This window comes from Elephas maximus, chromosome 12 (genome assembly GCF_024166365.1).
Source record: "Elephas maximus indicus isolate mEleMax1 chromosome 12, mEleMax1 primary haplotype, whole genome shotgun sequence".
In the NCBI taxonomy this organism is placed as follows: Eukaryota; Metazoa; Chordata; class Mammalia; order Proboscidea; family Elephantidae; genus Elephas; species Elephas maximus.
In genome coordinates this window covers 78,095,744-78,114,945 of record NC_064830.1, presented here as the reverse complement: position 1 = coordinate 78,114,945, position 19,202 = coordinate 78,095,744, and the positions used below count along the sequence as shown (strand labels likewise).

General features: G+C 44.2%; 1 protein-coding gene across 1 annotated transcript in view; it reads right to left on the bottom strand.

The window, feature by feature from the left end:
- Positions 1–19,202, bottom strand: part of XYLT1 (xylosyltransferase 1) — a 377,489-nt gene that overhangs the window by 8,309 nt on the left and 349,978 nt on the right. Inside the window, exons 10-11 of the mRNA XM_049904388.1 lie at positions 13,296–13,491; positions 5,511–5,844 (exon numbers count right to left, since the gene is read on the bottom strand). Of these exons, the coding sequence (XP_049760345.1) occupies positions 5,511–5,844; positions 13,296–13,491 (530 nt within the window). The remainder of the gene's footprint in view (positions 1–5,510; positions 5,845–13,295; positions 13,492–19,202) is intronic.

The following is a 19,202-nucleotide window of genomic DNA, read 5'->3' as shown; positions in this document are numbered from 1 at the left end:
ACCAGCCTTCCTAACAGCCCTCCCTTGGGCATCTACTCTGTACCAGCTGCCCCGCAAACACTTCATGAGAGAGCGGACGCACTGCAGTCAGGCTGTCTGGGCTGGAGTTTCTATGCCCCATTTACCAGGGGTATGAATTCTGACTGAAACTGACTCTCTATGCCTCAGTTTCCTCGTCAATAAAATGGACAGAGTACCTTCTTCATAGATTTGTTTATGAATACTAAATATATTCATTCATATAAACTGCCTAAAAAGGTACCTAGCATATGCTAAGTGCTCAGAAAAGTTTAGCCGAGACTATGATGGCTGCCATTATTGGTCCATAATACACGCATGCTCGGTAGAGGGTCAGTGAATAAGACGACGACCTTCAATGAGATGGATTGACACAGTGGCTGCAATAAATGGGCTTAAGCGTAACAACGATTGTGAAGATGGTGCAGGACTGCGCAGTATTTTGTTCTGTTGTACATGGAGTCACTATGAATTGGAGCCAACTCGACGGAACCTAACAACAACAAAACACACACACACACAAATACACAACAAAACAAAAACTATAGGGCTCGTTTTATCATCTCCATTTTACAAATTAAGAAACTGAGGCAGCTATAGTTAGAGGCAGATCTGGGGTCCAGGCCAGGCCTGGCTGACTCCAAAGCCAGTGTTTATCATATTGACACTCTACTGAAGGCTCATTCACCAGCTGGAAGCTAAACTAATGATTTTTTGGGATCTGGGAGACAGCCATTTGAAGATTTCGTTCCCCATCTGTAAAATGGGGATACCCATCCTTGCACCAATTAAACATATAGGGCTGGCAAGAGACACAAATAGAACAGAAGTTCATGTGCTTTGTAAATGGTAAAGTGATGTTAAAATAAGATGGACTGCTAATACTTCCCAGGGCTGAAGAGGGGGAAACAAACCGTAGGAGTATGGGATGAAGGAAAGAAGCTAGAAGTTTCTATTTTGAAGAAGTTGCCACTAATGGCTTATTTCGTTACTAAATACAGAAATATATTTTTTAAAAAGGGCTGGTCAATGATTGCGGTGAGCTGGAAAATAGCCAAAATAGCTAGGATTAGAAGAAACCTCCTTCCAAGACAATGTAGTATTCAGAAGAAAATGCTTCCTGTTTGCTTGCCAGCAGCTATCACCATCAGTGGCAGGCAGGAGAAATGGATTACCCCACTCCCCTAGAAAATTAGCAGGTTATTTTTTTTTATAATATGTTTGGGCCTGAATGGGGAAGAGGGTGGAAGAAGGACCATATGAATGCCCTTCTAAGAGCAAAGAGAATACTATCTGAACTCAAACTCTGCCTTGACTAAAACAGTTAAGAAAGTAATTTCCTCAATTCCCAATGCTCCAGGAAGCTGAGGGTCTGGGATCTATGGTTTGGGGAAGAGGGAACAGGTCAGAGACAGGAGACCCACGTTCTGAGCACGTGCTGTGTCTTGCTATAATTTAGCAAAACTTCTCTTTCAAGGCAATCAGGAGCCACTGTGTATCAATCAGGCCCGAGCCCAGCCCTCCCTGGACCAGCAGACAGGCTAGACAGCTCCAGCACCACCTGCAGGAAATCACAGCCTGCTCTCTTTGGGGCAGATCCTAGTATCTATCCCACTGCCTCTCCATGCCTCCATGTGCAGGGATGGGAAGCTGGGGAGTGCGGAGACGCTGAAGCAATGAAGAAGCTGCAGACTGACAAAAGGCAGGGAATTCAAAGTGAAAGGAGCAGCTAACAAGCATTTGAACACTGGGAACCAAATATTGTGGTGGATGCAAAAAAAAAAAAAAAACCTCATGAAAAATGAGGTTAACGTGGGAAATGCTATTACAGCACCAGCGTGCGATGCTCGTTTCTATAATTAAATTTGCCTCAATTCCACCTCATCAGATTTCTTGAGATTACCAGGGATGCATCAATAGCAAATTACTCTTGATGAATCACTTTACAAATTGCATTGCTCCCACCATCGTGTTCCCTGTCACTGGAACATCGTTAACAAATACAGTTACTGACAAAGGGGGGTTGCTCTGAGTGGGAGAGAGTGACCCCTGGCTCGTCCAGGCTTGGGTGGGAGGAGCTCTGCCTTCCTCAGAAACACTAGAAGAAAAGCTGGGAAACTCAGGGCCCAGCAAATGGCCCAGCTATTTACTGGTGCGAGTGGGGAGGGTAGACTCAGGACCACTCCTATCTTTCTTCCTTCCTTCCACCCACTCACTCACTCACCCATCCATCCACCCACCCACCCACCCATCCATCCAAGGTATCTAAAGAGAAAGCTGCCATTTCTACCTTTTGCCTCCACATCTACATTAAAAGGCCCTGGGTGGCACAAATAGTCAAGGGCTCGACTACTAACCCAAAGTTTCGCGTTTTGAACCCACTCACAGGCACCTTGGAAGACGGCCTGGCGATCTGCTTCTGAAAGGTCACAGCCTTGAAAACCCCATGGAGCATTTCTACCCTGCACACATGGGGTTGCCATGAGTTGGAATCTACTTGACAGCAACTAATAACAACCACGTCCACATTTGGCTTTGGAAATCCTTAGGAATACTAAGGGATGTGAACCTAAACGGTGAGGTAGGGGACTTGAGGACCCTGAGTGGGTGGGCTCTGGCCTGGCTAGTTTTGGAGGGCCCATCTTTTGCCTAGTCCAGAGGGGAGCACCATCCCCACCTGTCTGTGTGTCGTACGGTGGTGGTTTGGGTGTTGTTATGATGCTGGAAGCCATGCCACCAGTATTTCAAATACCAGCAGGGTCACTCATGGTGGTTTCAGTAGAGCTTCCAGACTAAGACAGACTAGCAAGAAAGGCCTGGTGATCTACTTTCAAAAGTCAGCCAGTGCCGACCTTAATGGATCACAATAGAACGTTATCCAACTCACTTGATTTGGACACATCATTAGGAGGATGGATTGGCACAACGGTCGCCAAGAGCGGACTCTAACAAGCCAGTGATCATGAGGCTGATGCAGGACCAGTCGCTGTTTTGTTATACATAAGGTCACCATAAGTCAGAGTCAACTCGATGGCAGCTATCTGTCTGTCTGTCCATCCATCCACCCAACTATTCATCCAACTATCAGGGAGCAATTGAGAGCAGACCCACAGCTCAAGAAAATATGAAGTCTGTATCTTCATGCTTGCTCAACACACAAATTTCACAGAAAGCTACCCATTCTCATCAAGCCTCCCTTTTGAGGACTGTAGGCTCCGCTACATACATGCACCCCTTTCCTTGCATCACTGGCTAAATGACACCCAGCCCAGAACGCTTTGCAGCTAACAGAATGTGTGATGAGTTTCTAGCTTTTGGGTTTGTCATCTGTTACACAGAGATGAAGAACTTCAAATACTAGGGGCCCGGGCATCCAGTTTCTAGGAATCTACCCTTATGGAGGTACCCGCCGGGCACATACAATTTTATGGTCAAAAATATTCCAGGCAGCCTTATCTGTAACAAGGACAACAACTACAATAAAGGAAGTTTGTGTGCCCACCAATGGGGGAAGAGATAGATTGTGGTTCTTGAACCCAGTGGAACACTACACAGTTGGTAGCTTTTATATACTGCCTTGGAAAGTGAAAAAAGCAAGTTTCAGCACAAAATGTATTATTCTTTGAAAAGCAATGTTGTTGTGATTTACGATGGGTGTTTAGGTTTACACTTTCAGAGCACTGGAAACTCCCAAAAGGATGTACACTGAACTACTGATAGTTACCCTGGAGGAAGGATCTGAGTGCAAAGGAAGACGTTCCCTTTGATTAAAGAAAGACGAGGGGGGAGATACAAATAGAAAAGTAACCTCTGTGGATGAAAAAAACGAAAAAAGGAAAGGCAGTGGAATTCAGGCTTTTTGGAGTCATTGAGGCTGGATGAACCCCCTAATCTATTGCCCTTTGATCGTCTTTAAACCTTAAACCAAAATACCCCCGAAGTCTTCTTAAAAACAAACAATAGTTTAGCTTAGCTGCTAAAGAATGTCTGCCTTGAGCATTGTGCTCTTTTAAGATCTATCTATATGGGATCAGATCAACAACAGCAACTCCAAAGACTGGATAGGAAGCTTAGGGGGCAGTGAGTTTATGTTAACGGGGGAGGAAGAACTCAAGAAAAGGAGGATGCGAATGGTTGCACAATTTGAAGAATGTAATCAATGTCTCTAAATGGTACATGAAGAAACTGTTGAATTGGTGCCTGTTTTGCTGTGTATATTCTCCACAACAACCAAATAAGTTATTAAAAAAAAAAAAGAAAAGGCAGGCACCTCAGGAGTCCTGCCTCCTTTCCCCTGCCTTCCATGCTCAATGGAAACCAGTATCCTGAACTTCCTGCTAATCGTTCCTTTCATTTCCTTACCAATTCTCCTGATACATGAGTTCGGAAACAATACATTGTTGGCTTTCCCTGCTTTTGAACTTTAAATAAAGGCACCAGAATATATGATTTCTCTCCCCTCAAGATTATGTTTTACAGACTCATTTAAATCAACACATGCAGCTATGCTGTATTCATGTTCACTGCTGCCTAATATTCCATTGTATAAGTAGATCACAAATGGTTCATCCATCCCAGTGTGGACCATCTAGGTTGTGTCCAGTTTTGTGCTATGAGGAATGATTCTGCTATGAAGCCCCTAGGGTGCATACCCATGTGTGGTAGGGTATGTGAATGTCCAACTTTATTAGAAAATGCTAAACTGTTTTCCAAAACTAGTTGTATCAGTTGACCCACCCACCAGCAGTGAGTGAGTGCCCATCATTCACCAGCCTCACTAAACTATGACATTGTCTAACATTTCACATCATGGGGGATGTGTCAAATGTAACTTTTTTTTTTTTAATTTGCACTTCTCTTATTATTAATAAGGCTGATGTTCTTTTTATTCTTTTTTTTTCCTTATTGGCTTATAGTAAGGGTTTGTAAACATTTTCTATAAAGGGCCAGATAGTAAATATTTTTGGCTCTGTGGGCTAAAAGGAGTCCTAGAAAATATGTAAACAAATGGATGTGATTGTGTTCCAATAAAACGATTTATGGAATTTCTTTACATATTCTGAATATGAGTACTGTATTTTATGTGTAGCCAATATCTTTCACTAGTATGTGGTTTGTGTTTTCAACTAGTGCATCATGTTTTTGATTAACAGAATTTCCTAATTTTAATGAGTGTTCTTTTAAACAGGGAACAAAATTTAATTTCTTGCCTAAATGATCAAGGACTTCTGGAAGTCCAATGGGAGAGTTCTTCCAGGTAAATAAAAATAGACAGGTGAAATTACCTCCATGTGCAGGTAGAAAATTAGATGGTTCTTAATGGCATACGAGGAGGGAAAAAAGTGCTGAGAGCAGGCAGCATGTTCTCCTAGGCAGCCTGTATGCCTGCATCTGAGAAGTACTGCCTGTGGTGGCCAAGGAACTGCAGTGTCTCCTGGGATGGGACATCTTTCCCCATCCCCCAGCTCCCCCCAGTCACTGGGAATACTCACCCGATTTGATGGGCTGCCTGTTTGAGAAAGTCAGAGGTGCAACGAGGAATTTGGTCTCTGCAACCGGCACCCAGTGGTGAAGAATTTTTATGGTCCAGACCCCAGGCCTCAGAGGCAGGTTCAAAGGAGGCTTGTAGTGGGTGAATTCGGCAGTGGACTCAATCAGGATGTCATAGGTGGCTGCGATGATGTTGACGGGGTCCACCCAGATGACGGTCACTGTCACATTGGGCCCCTTCCCCCATCTCTGCATGCCCACTGGCTCGTCCATGGGTCCCAGGAGACCCCCAAAGTTGCGGAACAGGCGCTCCTTGGCATCCCAGTCAGTGCCGACCTGCAACAGGAGAGCAAGATCTGAAACCCTTGTGAATATACTTGGGTCCTGGGTCCCAGACAGGCCTAAGTTCCTTATTGTTAGGTTCCATACTCCCACGTTACAGATGAGGAAACTGAGGCTCCGGTTAAGTCACCGGCCCAAAGTTGCACAGCTAGTAAGCAGAAGAACTGGGATTTGGACCTCATCTGGCTGATCACAAGGCCTAGGCCTGTTCACGAGGAGTCCCTGGGTGGCACAAATGATTAAGTGCTTGGCTACTAACTGAAAGGTTTGGCGGTTCAAATCCACCCAGAGGCACCTCGGAAGAAAGGCTCGGCAATCTACTTCCCAAAGATTACAACCACTGAAAACCCTAGAGAACACAGTTCTACTCTGACACACATGGGGCTGACATGAGTAGGAACTGATTCCACGGAAACTTTTTTTTTTGGTCCTTTCTCTAAACCACTGTGGGCCTCCTGGGCTTGGAACACAGTGTGTGCTTTGAAAAAAAAAATGTGCACAAATGAAATGTGCATGAATGAATGACTTGTGTGCCATTACAAGGAAACATACACCCTTCACCCACGTATAGATGTTTTCACTTTGGCCCCTTGGCTTCCCAGACTGTTCTCTTATAAACAAGGAGAGCCCCTCAGCACCGTCCACCACTGGAAACCCAGTTAATATGGCTTTTCAAGGAAGATGCAGGTCTGGCTCCCCAGTAACAGTGTGCTGGATCCTAGGCACAAGGAGGTGGCTGTACGTATGCTGCAGGCTTCCTGCCAGCCAGCTAAGCATATGTGGCTTTGACCCACAGGGAATCTCCTCTTGGCTTGCCTCCTTCCTCGTAAACCCTCTGCAGTTTATTCTCTACCCAGTAGCTAGACTGCTCAAACTCTGTGTGGCTTCCTAGTGTACTCAGCATCTCCCTACCTGAGCCAGGCCCTGCCTCCCTCTACAACCATATCTTGCTCACGATGTGGTAGCCATGTTTGCTTTATTTCAGCCCTTCAAACCTATCAGGCTTGCTTCCACCTCGGGGTTTCTGCACCATTGGCTCTGCCTGGTATACTCTTTCCTCACATTTTTGCACAGCAAGCCCCTTATCTCTAAGGTCTCCCCACAGTCCTTCCCTGACCCCCCAATCTGAAATGCCCCCTCAGTCACTCTGTCACACCTGGCTGCTTTATTTCCTTTGCGCCAGGGCCGATAAGCACTGCCTGAAAGCTGCTTGGTGACGGATTTGTTTTTTTCTCTCTTCCTACGTGAATGTGGGCATGGCCGGCTGAGTCCACCACTCTCTATTGGTGCTCAGCACACAGGAGGTACTCACTCAACATCTGTGGAATGGATGAGCGCATGACTTCACACCCAGAGACCCAGTGCCATCAAGTCGATTCTGACTTATAGTGACCCTACAGGACAGAGTAGAACTGCCCCACAGAGTTTCCAAGGAGCACCTGGCGGATTTGAACTGCCGACCCTTCGGTTAGCAGCCATAGCACTTAACCACTACACCACCAGGGTTTCCATGACTTCACAGAAAATGAATTAACTATGTAGATTCCCGATCCTGAACCCTGTTGCTAGTTCAAATCAAATTAAATGAGAGGTCATAGGCTCCCTCAGGGGATTGATTTCGTGTTTCTGGGGACACAGCATGCGGGTATGTTGAAGGAAGATAATGGGTACAGATAAAGCTTGCCTGGTGACTGTGGGCTTTCCAGAGCCAGCAGCTCTAATGTGTGCATGTGGGCCAGGGCACAGCTGTGGGTATATATACCTATGCCCCGAGAAGATCTCATACGTGCACTGCAAACAGGAGATTATTTACTTTCTCGTTCTTGCCACGAGTTGCTATGTCCATTCTTTACCCAGGACACAGAGCGACATGGCTAATATTTACCAAGAGCTTACTGTATTCCAAGCGTAATGCTAAACGCTTGGATGCATCAATTGACTTAATAGTCCCAGCCCCATGAGGGGAGACCCTTGTTACCATTCTCACTGTACAGACAAGGAAACTGAGGCTCAGAGCAGTTAGAGAGCTTACCCCAGGTGCCACAGTCAACAAAGGGCAGAGCTAGGAACCCAGGAAGTCCGATCTCAGAGGCTGCATTCTTATATATTGCCTCCCATTCATTCATTCACTCACTCACTCACTCACTCACTCACTCACTCACTCACTCACTCACTCACTCACTCACTCACTCACTCACTCACTCACTCACTCACTCACTCACTCACTCACTCACTCACCCCACACATATATACTGAGCACCTACTCCCTGTCGGGCAGTGGACATGGACGTGCACACATTTCCTTCAAGTTCCAGTCAGACCAGCACCTAGAGAACAGGACTGAGGTGTTGTCCTGAGGGTGGTGAAGGCAGTTACTGTTCTGACATTTCTGCAGGGGCACGCTGGGCAGCGAGAAGAGCAAGCGCAAAGGCCTTGGGGCTCCAGGTAGGAGCTTGGTGCGCTCAAGGAGCAGCAGGCTTATGAGATCTGGGCATTTCCTGTCACTCTGGGGGCAGCAGGGGCTCCTCCTGAGAACCTCTGCGGCCCGGCACAGTGCCTGGCACACGGTGGGAATTCAAACAATATTACTGATTGAAGAAATCAGTGAATGAATGAGCAGGAGTCAAGGCAGGCCTCGAAGCTTGGGAGAGTTTTCTAAAGACATCTTCTCTTGTCACTTCCCTACTGACAATGCTTTCCAGCTCCTCATTGTTCTGAAGTCCAGTTTCTTCACCGTGTCCTCTGAGATTTTTTTTTTTTTGGTTTGGCTCTGTCCCTCTCCCTCTGCTCTGCCCACCCTCTCTGCTCCAGGCCACCTGGTCTTACTCTCGGCACCTCAGGTGAAGGGCTCTCTTCTGTCTCTGCTACTTTGTCCACGCCCAGCCCTCTGTTGAACAGTCTTCCACCTCTCTCAGCCTCCCCCTGGCCAGCTCCTCCTCACTACCCAGACTGAGCCCAGGCAGCCCCTCTTCCCAGAAGCCCTCCCTGGTGCCCACCACCTGCCCACAGCCTGCTTAGAGGCACCCTTGATGTGGTCCTCTGTGTTTGTCCATCATAGCACCAAAATTTTTCCCTCACATGCCTCTCTCCCCAGCTCTAGACTGTCAACTCCATGAGGCCAGGGACTGTGTCTGGCTTGCTTACCAATGTATCTCTAGTGGAGCAATCAGTGGCGGGCGCACAGTAGGTATTCAGTCTATACACCTGTGTCGTGAATGACCTGGGGCCGAGGACACTGGCCACCCTATGCACCCAGGTCTCCACACTCTGGCTTCCCAAGAGATACTAACACAATGGATGGTGGATCACAAACCACTTTGGGGTCATACCAGTTAGAGGGTGTGGGGACACTCCAGAACATCGTCCTTGGGTCCCCCAAAGAAACAAGGGTGAACAATTCTCTTAAGGCTGAGTTCTAAAACTACAACAACCCTGGCAGAGGAGTTGTGGATAGCTGACTGTGGGAGACCTGGATCTTGTTTCTAAACCCAGGAGAGTGAGGAGAGAGTCAACTGCTTCCCTGAAAGGGAGGTAGTGCTGGCTGAGACTGAGGGCCGGCTGCTGTCACATCCTCTGTGGCTTTCAAGGACTTGTTACTGGGCTTCATCGCAGAAGTCTACGACCACTCACTGCAAAATGGCCACTTACCCAAATGTAAACACTTGCTCAAGTTCATGCTTAACATGCTCCTCCCCAGCTGAAAGCCCACCAAAGGCTTCCCACTACTCTTAAAATACAACCCCAACTTCCTTCTGGGGTCTGCGAGACCTCTCAATCTGGACCACTGCCCGTCTCAGACCTGGCCTCCTATCACTCTCCCTCTTGCTCACTGTGCTCTGGCCACGGTGGCCTTGCTGCTCCTTGAGAATGCCAAGTTCTTCATGGAGCCTCAGGGCCTTTGCACACACTTTTCTGTCTACCCAGAATGCTCTTCCTCCATATCTCCTCATGGCTAGCTCTCTGACAGGTTTCAGCTTTAAGGTTATCATCTCCTTAGAAAAGTCTTCCCAGATCATTTTATCAAAAATAGTCCCCATAGAAAACCCAAAACCCAAACCCACTGCCATCGAGTTGATTCTGACTCATAGTGACCCTATAGGACAGAGTAGAACTGCCCCATAGGGTTTCCAAGGCTGTAATCTTTACAGGAGAAAACTGTCACATTTCTCTCCTGCAAAGTGGCTGGTGGGTTTGAACAGCTGACCTTTTGGTTAGCAGTCAAGCTCTTAACCACTGCGCCACCAAAGTTACTCAGTCCCCATCGAAAAAAAAAGGGGAGGTTATTGCTTATGGAGCACCGAGTTTCGGTTTATGGTGGTGGAAAAATCGAATTGATTAAGTGTAGGGTTTCACAGGTGATTAATGTAATTTAATTGGTGTTAACAAGTTGTATACCTGTAAAAAGTTGAATTGGCAAAAGTTGTGTGATAGATATATTTACAACAACAACAACAACAACTAAAAGAAATAAAAGGAGAGAAAACAGCTGCTGAGGCTGCTTATGTACGACCAAATACCTCATGGGATTTGGTTCCTTGTTTTGGAGATTTAGGGTCACAGCTTTATGGGACATTCGAGTTAATTGGCCTAATAGCATGTTTAGTGCTTCTGTTCTACCTCCTAGTTCACTGCGTAGTTCTTAGCGCCTTAAAAACTTGCAAGCAGCCATCTAAGGTCCAACAATGGGTCTCTCTTTGCCTGGAGCAACAGAGAAAGAAAGAAAGTCGGAAATAGGAGCCAGAAATGGATGTGTGGCTAATTGCCTGCATGAACAACTGCCTCCTCTGCCATAAGGCCAGACAGACCGGATGGTGCCCAGCTACCATTACTGAACATTTTGATCAAAGACCCTATAGAAGAATCCTGATCCAAAGGAAGAAAAAGAAGAACAGAATTTCAAATTCTCATGGAATCCAGACTTTCTGGAGTCATAAGGCTAGATGAAGTCCCGAATCTATTACCCGGAAATAATCTTTAAACCCTAAACCTCAAATCAAAAACATCTCCTGAAGTCTTCTTAAAACCAAACAACCGTTTAGCCTATCTAGTAAAGAATGTCTGCCTTGAGCCTTGTGCTCTATCAGATTGACTATCTATATGGATCAAATCGACAACAGTAACTAGAAAGATCAGATATGAAACTTATCTGAGTTTCCTGGTTGTGAAAAGGGAAATGAGTTTATGTTAATGGCGGAGGAACAATTCGGAAAAGGAGGGTGAGAATGGTTGTACAACTTGAAGAATGTAATCAATGTCACTAAACTGCAGAGGCAGAAATGTTGAATTTGTGTGTATGTTCTGCTGTGTATATTCTCAACAACTACAAAAATAAAATAAATTATTTAAAAAAAGTCCCCAACATCCCACGCCCCCCGGTCCCCAGCAATCAAATGACCGGGTTTTATTTTCTTTACAATACTTGTCATTTTCGTGCATTTATTTACTTTGTTCATTGTCTGGGCTGTCCCCTAAAAGGCAAAAACCCATTGCTGTCGAGTTAATTCTGACTTATAGCAACACTATAGGACAGAGTAGAACTGTTCCATAGGGCTTCCAAAGGCTGTAATCTTTATGGAAGCAGACTGCCACATCTTTCTCCTGCTGAGCAGCTGGTGGGTTCAAACTGCCAAACTTTTGGTTAGCAGCAAAGAGTTTAACCACTGCACCACCAGGGCTCCTTCTGGCTGCTCCCACTAGACTGCAATTCCATGACAACAAGGACCTGGTTTGCCTGGTTCACCACTGCACCTTCTGAACCGAGCATATCGTAGGCACTTGGTGATTGACTGCTGAAGGAATGAGCATCTTTTCTCCAGCCTACCGCTGGGACTCCCACAGGAGGGAGAAATCTATCTGAGCTGTTCAACAAAACTGGCCATCAACCATGATCCAGACACTATGCAAGACCGTGGGGCTGGTGCTAGCACAAAGGTGATTCTCAACAGCCCATGAAGTGGCCCCACAATTTCCCCCTTCCTTCTTGTTTAATTTTACACCCTTTGCCATTAAAAATAATCAAGACTCTAGAAAAAAATTCAAAACACAAGACCCAGGGCTCTTGGCCATCACTCAGCCAGTGGCGTTGGTTCTGACACCAAGAGTACCAGTTCTATGGTAGGAACCATCGCAAATCATGAGCCATGGTATGGGCACCATATTTGTCACTGTCAGGGGCACCTTGTCACCCTACAGCAGGCATAAACAGGGACAGCCCAGTCACCAGGCATCCATCTCTTTAATGGGACATTAATGTCTTCGATTGGCCGCCTGGACCCCTAACACAGAATTCAGCTGGGGCAGTGTCTAATAGTCCCCTGATGCCAGTAATTTATGGAGTGACTTCTCGTGGTGGCTCACATCCAGCTAACCTATTTGGAGCCTTAATTGAACATGGTGAATTAACAAGAAAATTCCCACCCAGGCCCTGTTGGACATGGAAACCCATTCAGTGGGAGCATAGGCCAGCCAGGCAAGGCCACAGGGGCACCATTCAGTTCTTCTGGTCTCATGGCAGAGAAGGCAGTTTTTCATGGAAGCATGAAGTTCAAGGATTGGCAAGGAAAATATAAGCAGGTGGGACTCTGCACTGCCAACCCCTCAAGATTCTCCGTCTTCTACAATCATACTCTTCCTTTCTAACCCAGCAGCCCAGCTTTTTGGGAATGGTTAGCTCCAGGAATGAATCAGCTCCTTAGCTGTGTGCTGACGAGACAAAGGCAGACATCAGGTGCTAGAGGTCTGTGTGAGCACCCCCACCAAGCTTGATCATGTCACCCTTCTTTCTAGCATCACTACCCAAGTGATTTCATTCATTCGTTCAAAAACATGACTCAGCAATTCCAGAGAAGAATCCTGATCCAAAGGGGGTTAAACGCAGAATAGAATTTCAAATTCTCATGGACTCCAGACTTTCTGGAGCCATGGAGGCTGGATGAACCCTTAAACTATTGCCCTGAGATCATCTTGAAAACTTAAACCAAAAATATCCTCAGAAGTCTTCTTAAAACCAAACAATAGTTTAGCTTAGCTAAGAAAAAATGTCAGCCTTGAGCATTATGTTCTTTTAAGAGCTATCTATATGGGATCAAAGTGATAACAGCAACTGGAAAGATCATATAGGTACCCTTAGGGTGCAGTGATTTTATGTTGATGGGGGAGGAACAACTCAGAAAAGGAAGGGGAGAATGGCTGCACAACTTGAAAAATGTAATCAACGTCCCTGAATTGTACACGTAGAGATGGATGAATTGGTGTACGTTTTTGGTCCCAGTGGTCAGGGCTGGAGAACCCTCTCTAGCATGGGGTGGGCACAACTTTGAGATCTGTCTCCGGGGCTCTCTGAATCCCCTTCTCCTCCACCTCCACTACAAGTGTCAGATTGTGGAGCAGGACCCAGCAGGGGGACTTCAAAGGAAGTGGGCATGTGACTGCGCCTGGCCTCTTACCTCGGAAAACTGGAGCCTCCCGAAGTCACTGGGTGGGCTGGCGATCTTGAAGACTTTCTTGGGCATCACCCATGTCTCCAGGGTCTCGAGTTTGCTCACGGCCAGATTGGTGGCATGATGCTTGATGACAAAGCCCTGGAAGCGGTCAGCAAGGAAGTAGAGGTGGACAGATACTGGGTGGCCCATTGGATAATACCTAAAAAAAGAGGCACAGTCTTACACCTGCTCAGGGGTTAGGGCCTGAACATGGGTGGGATCACAGTGGGGCTCCCCACTTGCCTTGCCAGTCCTGTTCCTGAAATTGGTCCCATCGTAACTCTTCCTTTTCTGCAATGCTGATGCATTCCTTTGCATCAGTCTGAAAACTGCTCCTTACGAATCTATAATCTTAACAACTGTTTTTTTTAAATACTTGATGACAAATGTCACTTTCTTTTTTTATATATAATTTATTTTATTTTTTGTTGTTGAGAATATACACAGCAGATCATACACCAACAATTTCTACAAGTACAATTCAGTGACAGCGATTCCATTCTTCAAGTGGTGCAACCATCCTCACCCTCCTTTTCCAAATTGTTCCTCTACCATTAACATAGCTCGCTGACTCCTAAGTTTCTTATCTGATCTTTCAAGCTGCAGTTGTCAATTTGATCCACACAATGCTCAAGGCAGACATTCTTCACTAGCTAAGCTAAACAACTGTTTGGTTTTAAGAATGCTTCAGGGGGTATTTTTGATTTAAGGTTTTCAATTTAAAGATATCTCAGGGCAATAAATAGTTTCAGGAGTTCATCCAGTCTCCATGGCTCCAGAAAGTCTGGAGTCCACAAGAATTTGAAATTCTGTTCTGCATTTTCTCCCTTTCGATCAGGATTCTTCTGTGGAACCTTTGATCAAAATGTTTAATAATGGTAGCAGCTGCAGCTGGGCACCATCCCGTTCTTCTGGTCTCATGGCGGAGAAGGCAGTTGTTCATGGAGGCAATCAGCCACACAACCATTTCTTCCTCCTATTTCTGATTCTCCTTCTTCCCTCTCTTGCTCCAGTAATGTTAATAACTATTAATAATTATTTTATTGATTATAAATGTAAAACATGCTGAGTGTAGGAAGAAACAGTAAAGAACATAAAAATTACTTTTGACCCCTCTTCCCTTAGAAAACATCAGTGGATGATTTATTAAGTCCCACTGGTGGTAAGTACTGGGGAGTGACAGTGGCAAGCAAACTCTGTCAGAGTGCCATATTTCCTTCTAGCCCTTTCTTCTACACACATGTACGCATAAATATTACACCCCCATGCCATCAATTTGATTCTGACTCATACTGACCCTACAGGACAGAGTAGAATTGCTGCATAGGGTTTCCAAGGAGTGGCTGGTGAATTTGAACTGCTGACCTTTTTTTTTTTTTTTTTTTTTTTTTTTTTATAATAACTTTTATTAAGCTTCAAGTGAACGTTTACAAATCCAATCAGTCTGTCACATATAAGTTTACATACATCTCACTCCCTAGTCCCACTTACTCTCCCCGTCTTGAGTCAGCCCTTTCAGTCTCTCCTTTCTTGACAATTTTGCCGGCTTCCCTCTCTCTCTATCCTCCCATCCCCCCTCCAGACAAGAGTTGCCAACTCAATCTCAAGTGTACACCTGATATAATTAGCTCACTCTTCATCAGCGTCTCTCTCCCACCTGCTGACCAGTCCCTTTCATGTCTGATGAGTTGTCTTCAGGGATGGTTCCTGTCCTGTGTCAACAGAAGGTCTGGAGAGCATGACCGCCGGGATTCCTCCAGTCTCAGTCAGACCATTAAGTTTGGTCTTCTTATGAGAATTTGGGGTCTGCATCCCACTGCTCTCCTGCTCCCTCAGGGGTCCTCTGCTGTGCTCCCTGTCAGGGCAGTCATCGATTGTGGCCGGGCACCAACTAGTTCTTCTGGTCTCAGGATGATGTAGGTCTCTGGTTCATGTGGCCCTTTCTGTCTCTTGGGCTCTTAGTTGTCATGTGGGCTTGGTGTTCTTCATTTTCCTTTGCTCCAGGTGGGTTGAGACCAATTGCTGCATCTTAGATGGCTGCTTGTTAGCATTTAAGACCCCAGACGCCACATTTCAAAGTGGGATGCAGAATGATTTCATAATAGAATTATTTTGCCAATTGACTTAGAAGTCCCCGCAAACCATGTTCCCCAGACCCCCGCGCTTGCTCCGCTGAGCTTTGAAGCATTCATTTTATCCCGGAAACTTCTTTGCTTTTGGTCCAGTCCAATTGAGCTGACCTTCCATGTATTGAGTGTTGTCTTTCCCTTCACCTAAAGCAGTTCTTATCTACTGATTAATCAATAAAAAACCCTCTCCCACCCTCCCTCCCTCCCCCCCTCGTAACCACAAAAGTATGTGTTCTTCTCAGGTTTACTATTTCTCAAGATCTTATAATAGTGGTCTTATACAGTATTTGTCCTTTTGCCTCTGACTCATTTCGCTCAGCATAATGCCTTCCAGGTTCCTCCATGTTATGAAATGTTTCAGAGATTCGTCACTGTTCTTTATCGATGCGTAGTATTCCATTGTGTGAATATACCACAATTTATTTACCCATTCATCCGTTGATGGACACCTTGGTTGCTTCCAACTTTTTGCTATTGTAAACAGAGCTGCAATAAACATGGGTGTGCATATATCTGTTTGTATGAAGGCTCTTGTATCTCTAGGGTATATTCCGAGGAGTGGGATTTCTGGGTTGTATGGTAGTTCTATTTCTAACTGTTTAAGATAACGCCAGATAGATTTCCAAAGTGGTTGTACCATTTTACATTCCCACCAGCAGTGTATGAGAGTTCCAATCTCTCCACAGCCTCTCCAACATTTATTCTTTTGTGTTTTTTGGATTAATGCCAGCCTTGCTGGTGTGAGATGGAATCTCATCGTAGTTTTAATTTGCATTTCTCTAATGGCTAATGATCGAGAGCATTTTCTCATGTATCTGTTGGCTGCCTGAATATCTTCTTTAGAGAAATGTGTGTTCATATCCTTTGCCCACTTCTTGATTGGGTTGTTTGTCTTTTTGTGGTTGAGTTTTGACAGAATCATGTTGATTTTAGAGATCAGGCGCTGGTCGGAGATGTCATAGCTGAAAATTCTTTCCCAATCTGAAGGTGGTCTTTTTACTCTTTTGGTGAAGTCTTTAGATGAGCATAGGTGTTTGATTTTTAGGAGCTCCCAGTTATCGGGTTTCTCTTCATCATTTTTGGTAATGTTTTGTATTCTGTTTATACCTTGTATTAGGGCTCCTAGGGTTGTCCCAATTTTTTCTTCCATGATCTTTATCGTTTTAGTCTTTATGTTTAGGTCTTTGATCCACTTGGAGTTAGTTTTTGTGCATGGTGTGAGGTATGGGTCCTGTTTCATTTTTTTGCAAATGGATATCCAGTTATGCCAGCACCATTTGTTAAAAAGGCTGTCTTTTCCCCAGTTAATTGACACTGGTCCTTTGTCAAATATCAGCTGCTCATACGTGGATGGATCTATGTCTGGGTTCTCAATTCTGTTCCATTGGTCTATGTGTCTGTTGTTGTACCAATACCAGGCTGTTTTGACTACTGTGGCTGTATAATAGGTTCTGAAGTCAGGTAAGGTGAGGCCTCCCACTTTCTTCTTCTTTTTCAGTAGTGCTTTGCTTATCCGGGGCTTCTTTCCCTTCCATATGAAATTGGTGATTTGTTTCTCTATCCCCTTAAAATATGACATTGGAATTTGGATCGGAAGTGCGTTAAATGTATAGATGGCTTTTGGTAGAATAGACATTTTTACTATGTTAAGTCTTCCTATCCATGAGCAAGGTATGTTTTTCCACTTAAGTATGTCCTTTTGAATTTCTTGTAGTAGAGCTTTGTAGTTTTCTTTGTATAGGTCTTTTACATCCTTGGTAAGATTTATTCCTAAGTATCTTATCTTCTTGGGGGCTACTGTGAATGGTATTGATTTGGTTATTTCCTCTTCGGTGTTCTTTTTGTTGATGTAGAGGAATCCAAGTGATTTTTGTATGTTTATTTTATAACCTGAGACTCTGCCAAACTCTTCTATTAGTTTCAGTAGTTTTCTGGAGGATTCCTTAGGGTTTTCTGTGTATATAATCATGTCATCTGCAAATAGTGATAACTTTACTTCTTCCTTGCCAATCCGGATACCTTTTATTTCTTTATCTAGCCTGATTGCCCTGGCTAGGACTTCCAACACGATGTTGAATAAGAGCGGTGATAAAGGGCATCCTTGTCTGGTTCCCGTTCTCAAGGGAAATGCTTTCAGGTTCTCTCCATTTAGAGTGATATTGGCTGTTGGCTTTGCATAGATGCCCTTTATTATGTTGAGGAATTTTCCTTCAATTCCTATTTTGGTAAGAGTTTTTATCATGAATGGGTGTTGGACTTTGTCAAATGCCTTTTCTGCATCAATTGATAAGATCATGTGGTTTTTGTCTTTTGTTTTATTTATGTGATGGATTACATTAATGGTTTTTCTGATATTAAACCAGCCTTGCATACCTGGTATAAATCCCACTTGATCAGGGTGAATTATTTTTTTGATGTGTCGTTGGATTCTATTGGCTAGAATTTTGTTGAGGATTTTTGCATCAATGTTCATGAGGGATATAGGTCTATAATTTTCTTTTTTTGTAATGTCTTTACCTGGTTTTGGTATCAGGGAGATGGTGGCTTCATAGAATGAGTTGGGTAGTATTCCGTCATTTTCTATGCTTTGGAATACCTTTAGTAGTAGTGGTGTTAACTCTTCTCTGAAAATTTGGTAGAACTCTGCAGTGAAGCCGTCCGGGCCAGGACTTTTTTTTGTTGGGAGTTTTTTGATTACCGTTTCAATCTCTTTTTTTGTTATGGGTCTATTTAGTTGTTCTACTTCTGAATGTGTTAGTTTAGGTAGGTAGTGTTTTTCCAGGAATTCATCCATTTCTTCTAGGTTTTCAAATTTGTTAGAGTACAATTTTTCATAATAATCTGAAATGATTCTTTTAATTTCATTTGGTTCTGTTGTGATGTGGTCCTTCTCATTTCTTATTCGGGTTATTTGTTTCCTTTCCTGTATTTCTTTAGTCAGTCTAGCCAATGGTTTATCAATTTTGTTAATTTTTTCAAAGAACCAGCTTTTGGCTTTGTTAATTCTTTCGATTGTTTTTCTGTTCTCTAATTCATTTAGTTCAGCTCTAATTTTTATTATTTGTTTTCTTCTGGTGCCTGATGGATTCTTTTGTTGCTCACTTTCTATTTGTTCAAGTTGTAGGGACAGTTCTCTGATTTTGGCTCTTTCTTCTTTTTGTATGTGTGCATTTATTGATATAAATTGACCTCTGAGCACTGCTTTTGCTGTGTCCCAGAGGTTTTGATAGGAAGTATTTTCATTCTCGTTGCTTTCTATGAATTTCCTTATTCCCTCCTTGATGTCTTCTATAACCCAGTCTTTTTTCAGGAGGATATTGTTCATTTTCCAAGTATTTGATTTCTTTTCCCTCGTTTTTCTGTTATTGATCTCTAGTTTTATTGCCTTGTGGTCTGAGAAGATGCTTTGTAATATTTCGATGTTTTGGACTCTGCAAAGGTTTGTTTTATGACCTAATATGTGGTCTATTCTAGAGAATGTTCCATGTGCGCTAGAAAAAAAAGTATATTTTGCAGCAGTTGGGTGGAGAGTTCTGTATAAGTCAATGAGGTCAAGTTGGTTGATTGTTGTAATTAGATCTTCCGTGTCTCTGTTGAGCTTCTTACTGGATGTCCTGTCCTTCTCCGAAAGTGGTGTGTTGAAGTCTCCTACTATAATTGTGGAGGTATCTATCTCGCTTTTCAGTTCTGTTAAAATTTGATTTATATATCTTGCAGCCCTGTCATTGGGTGCGTAAATATT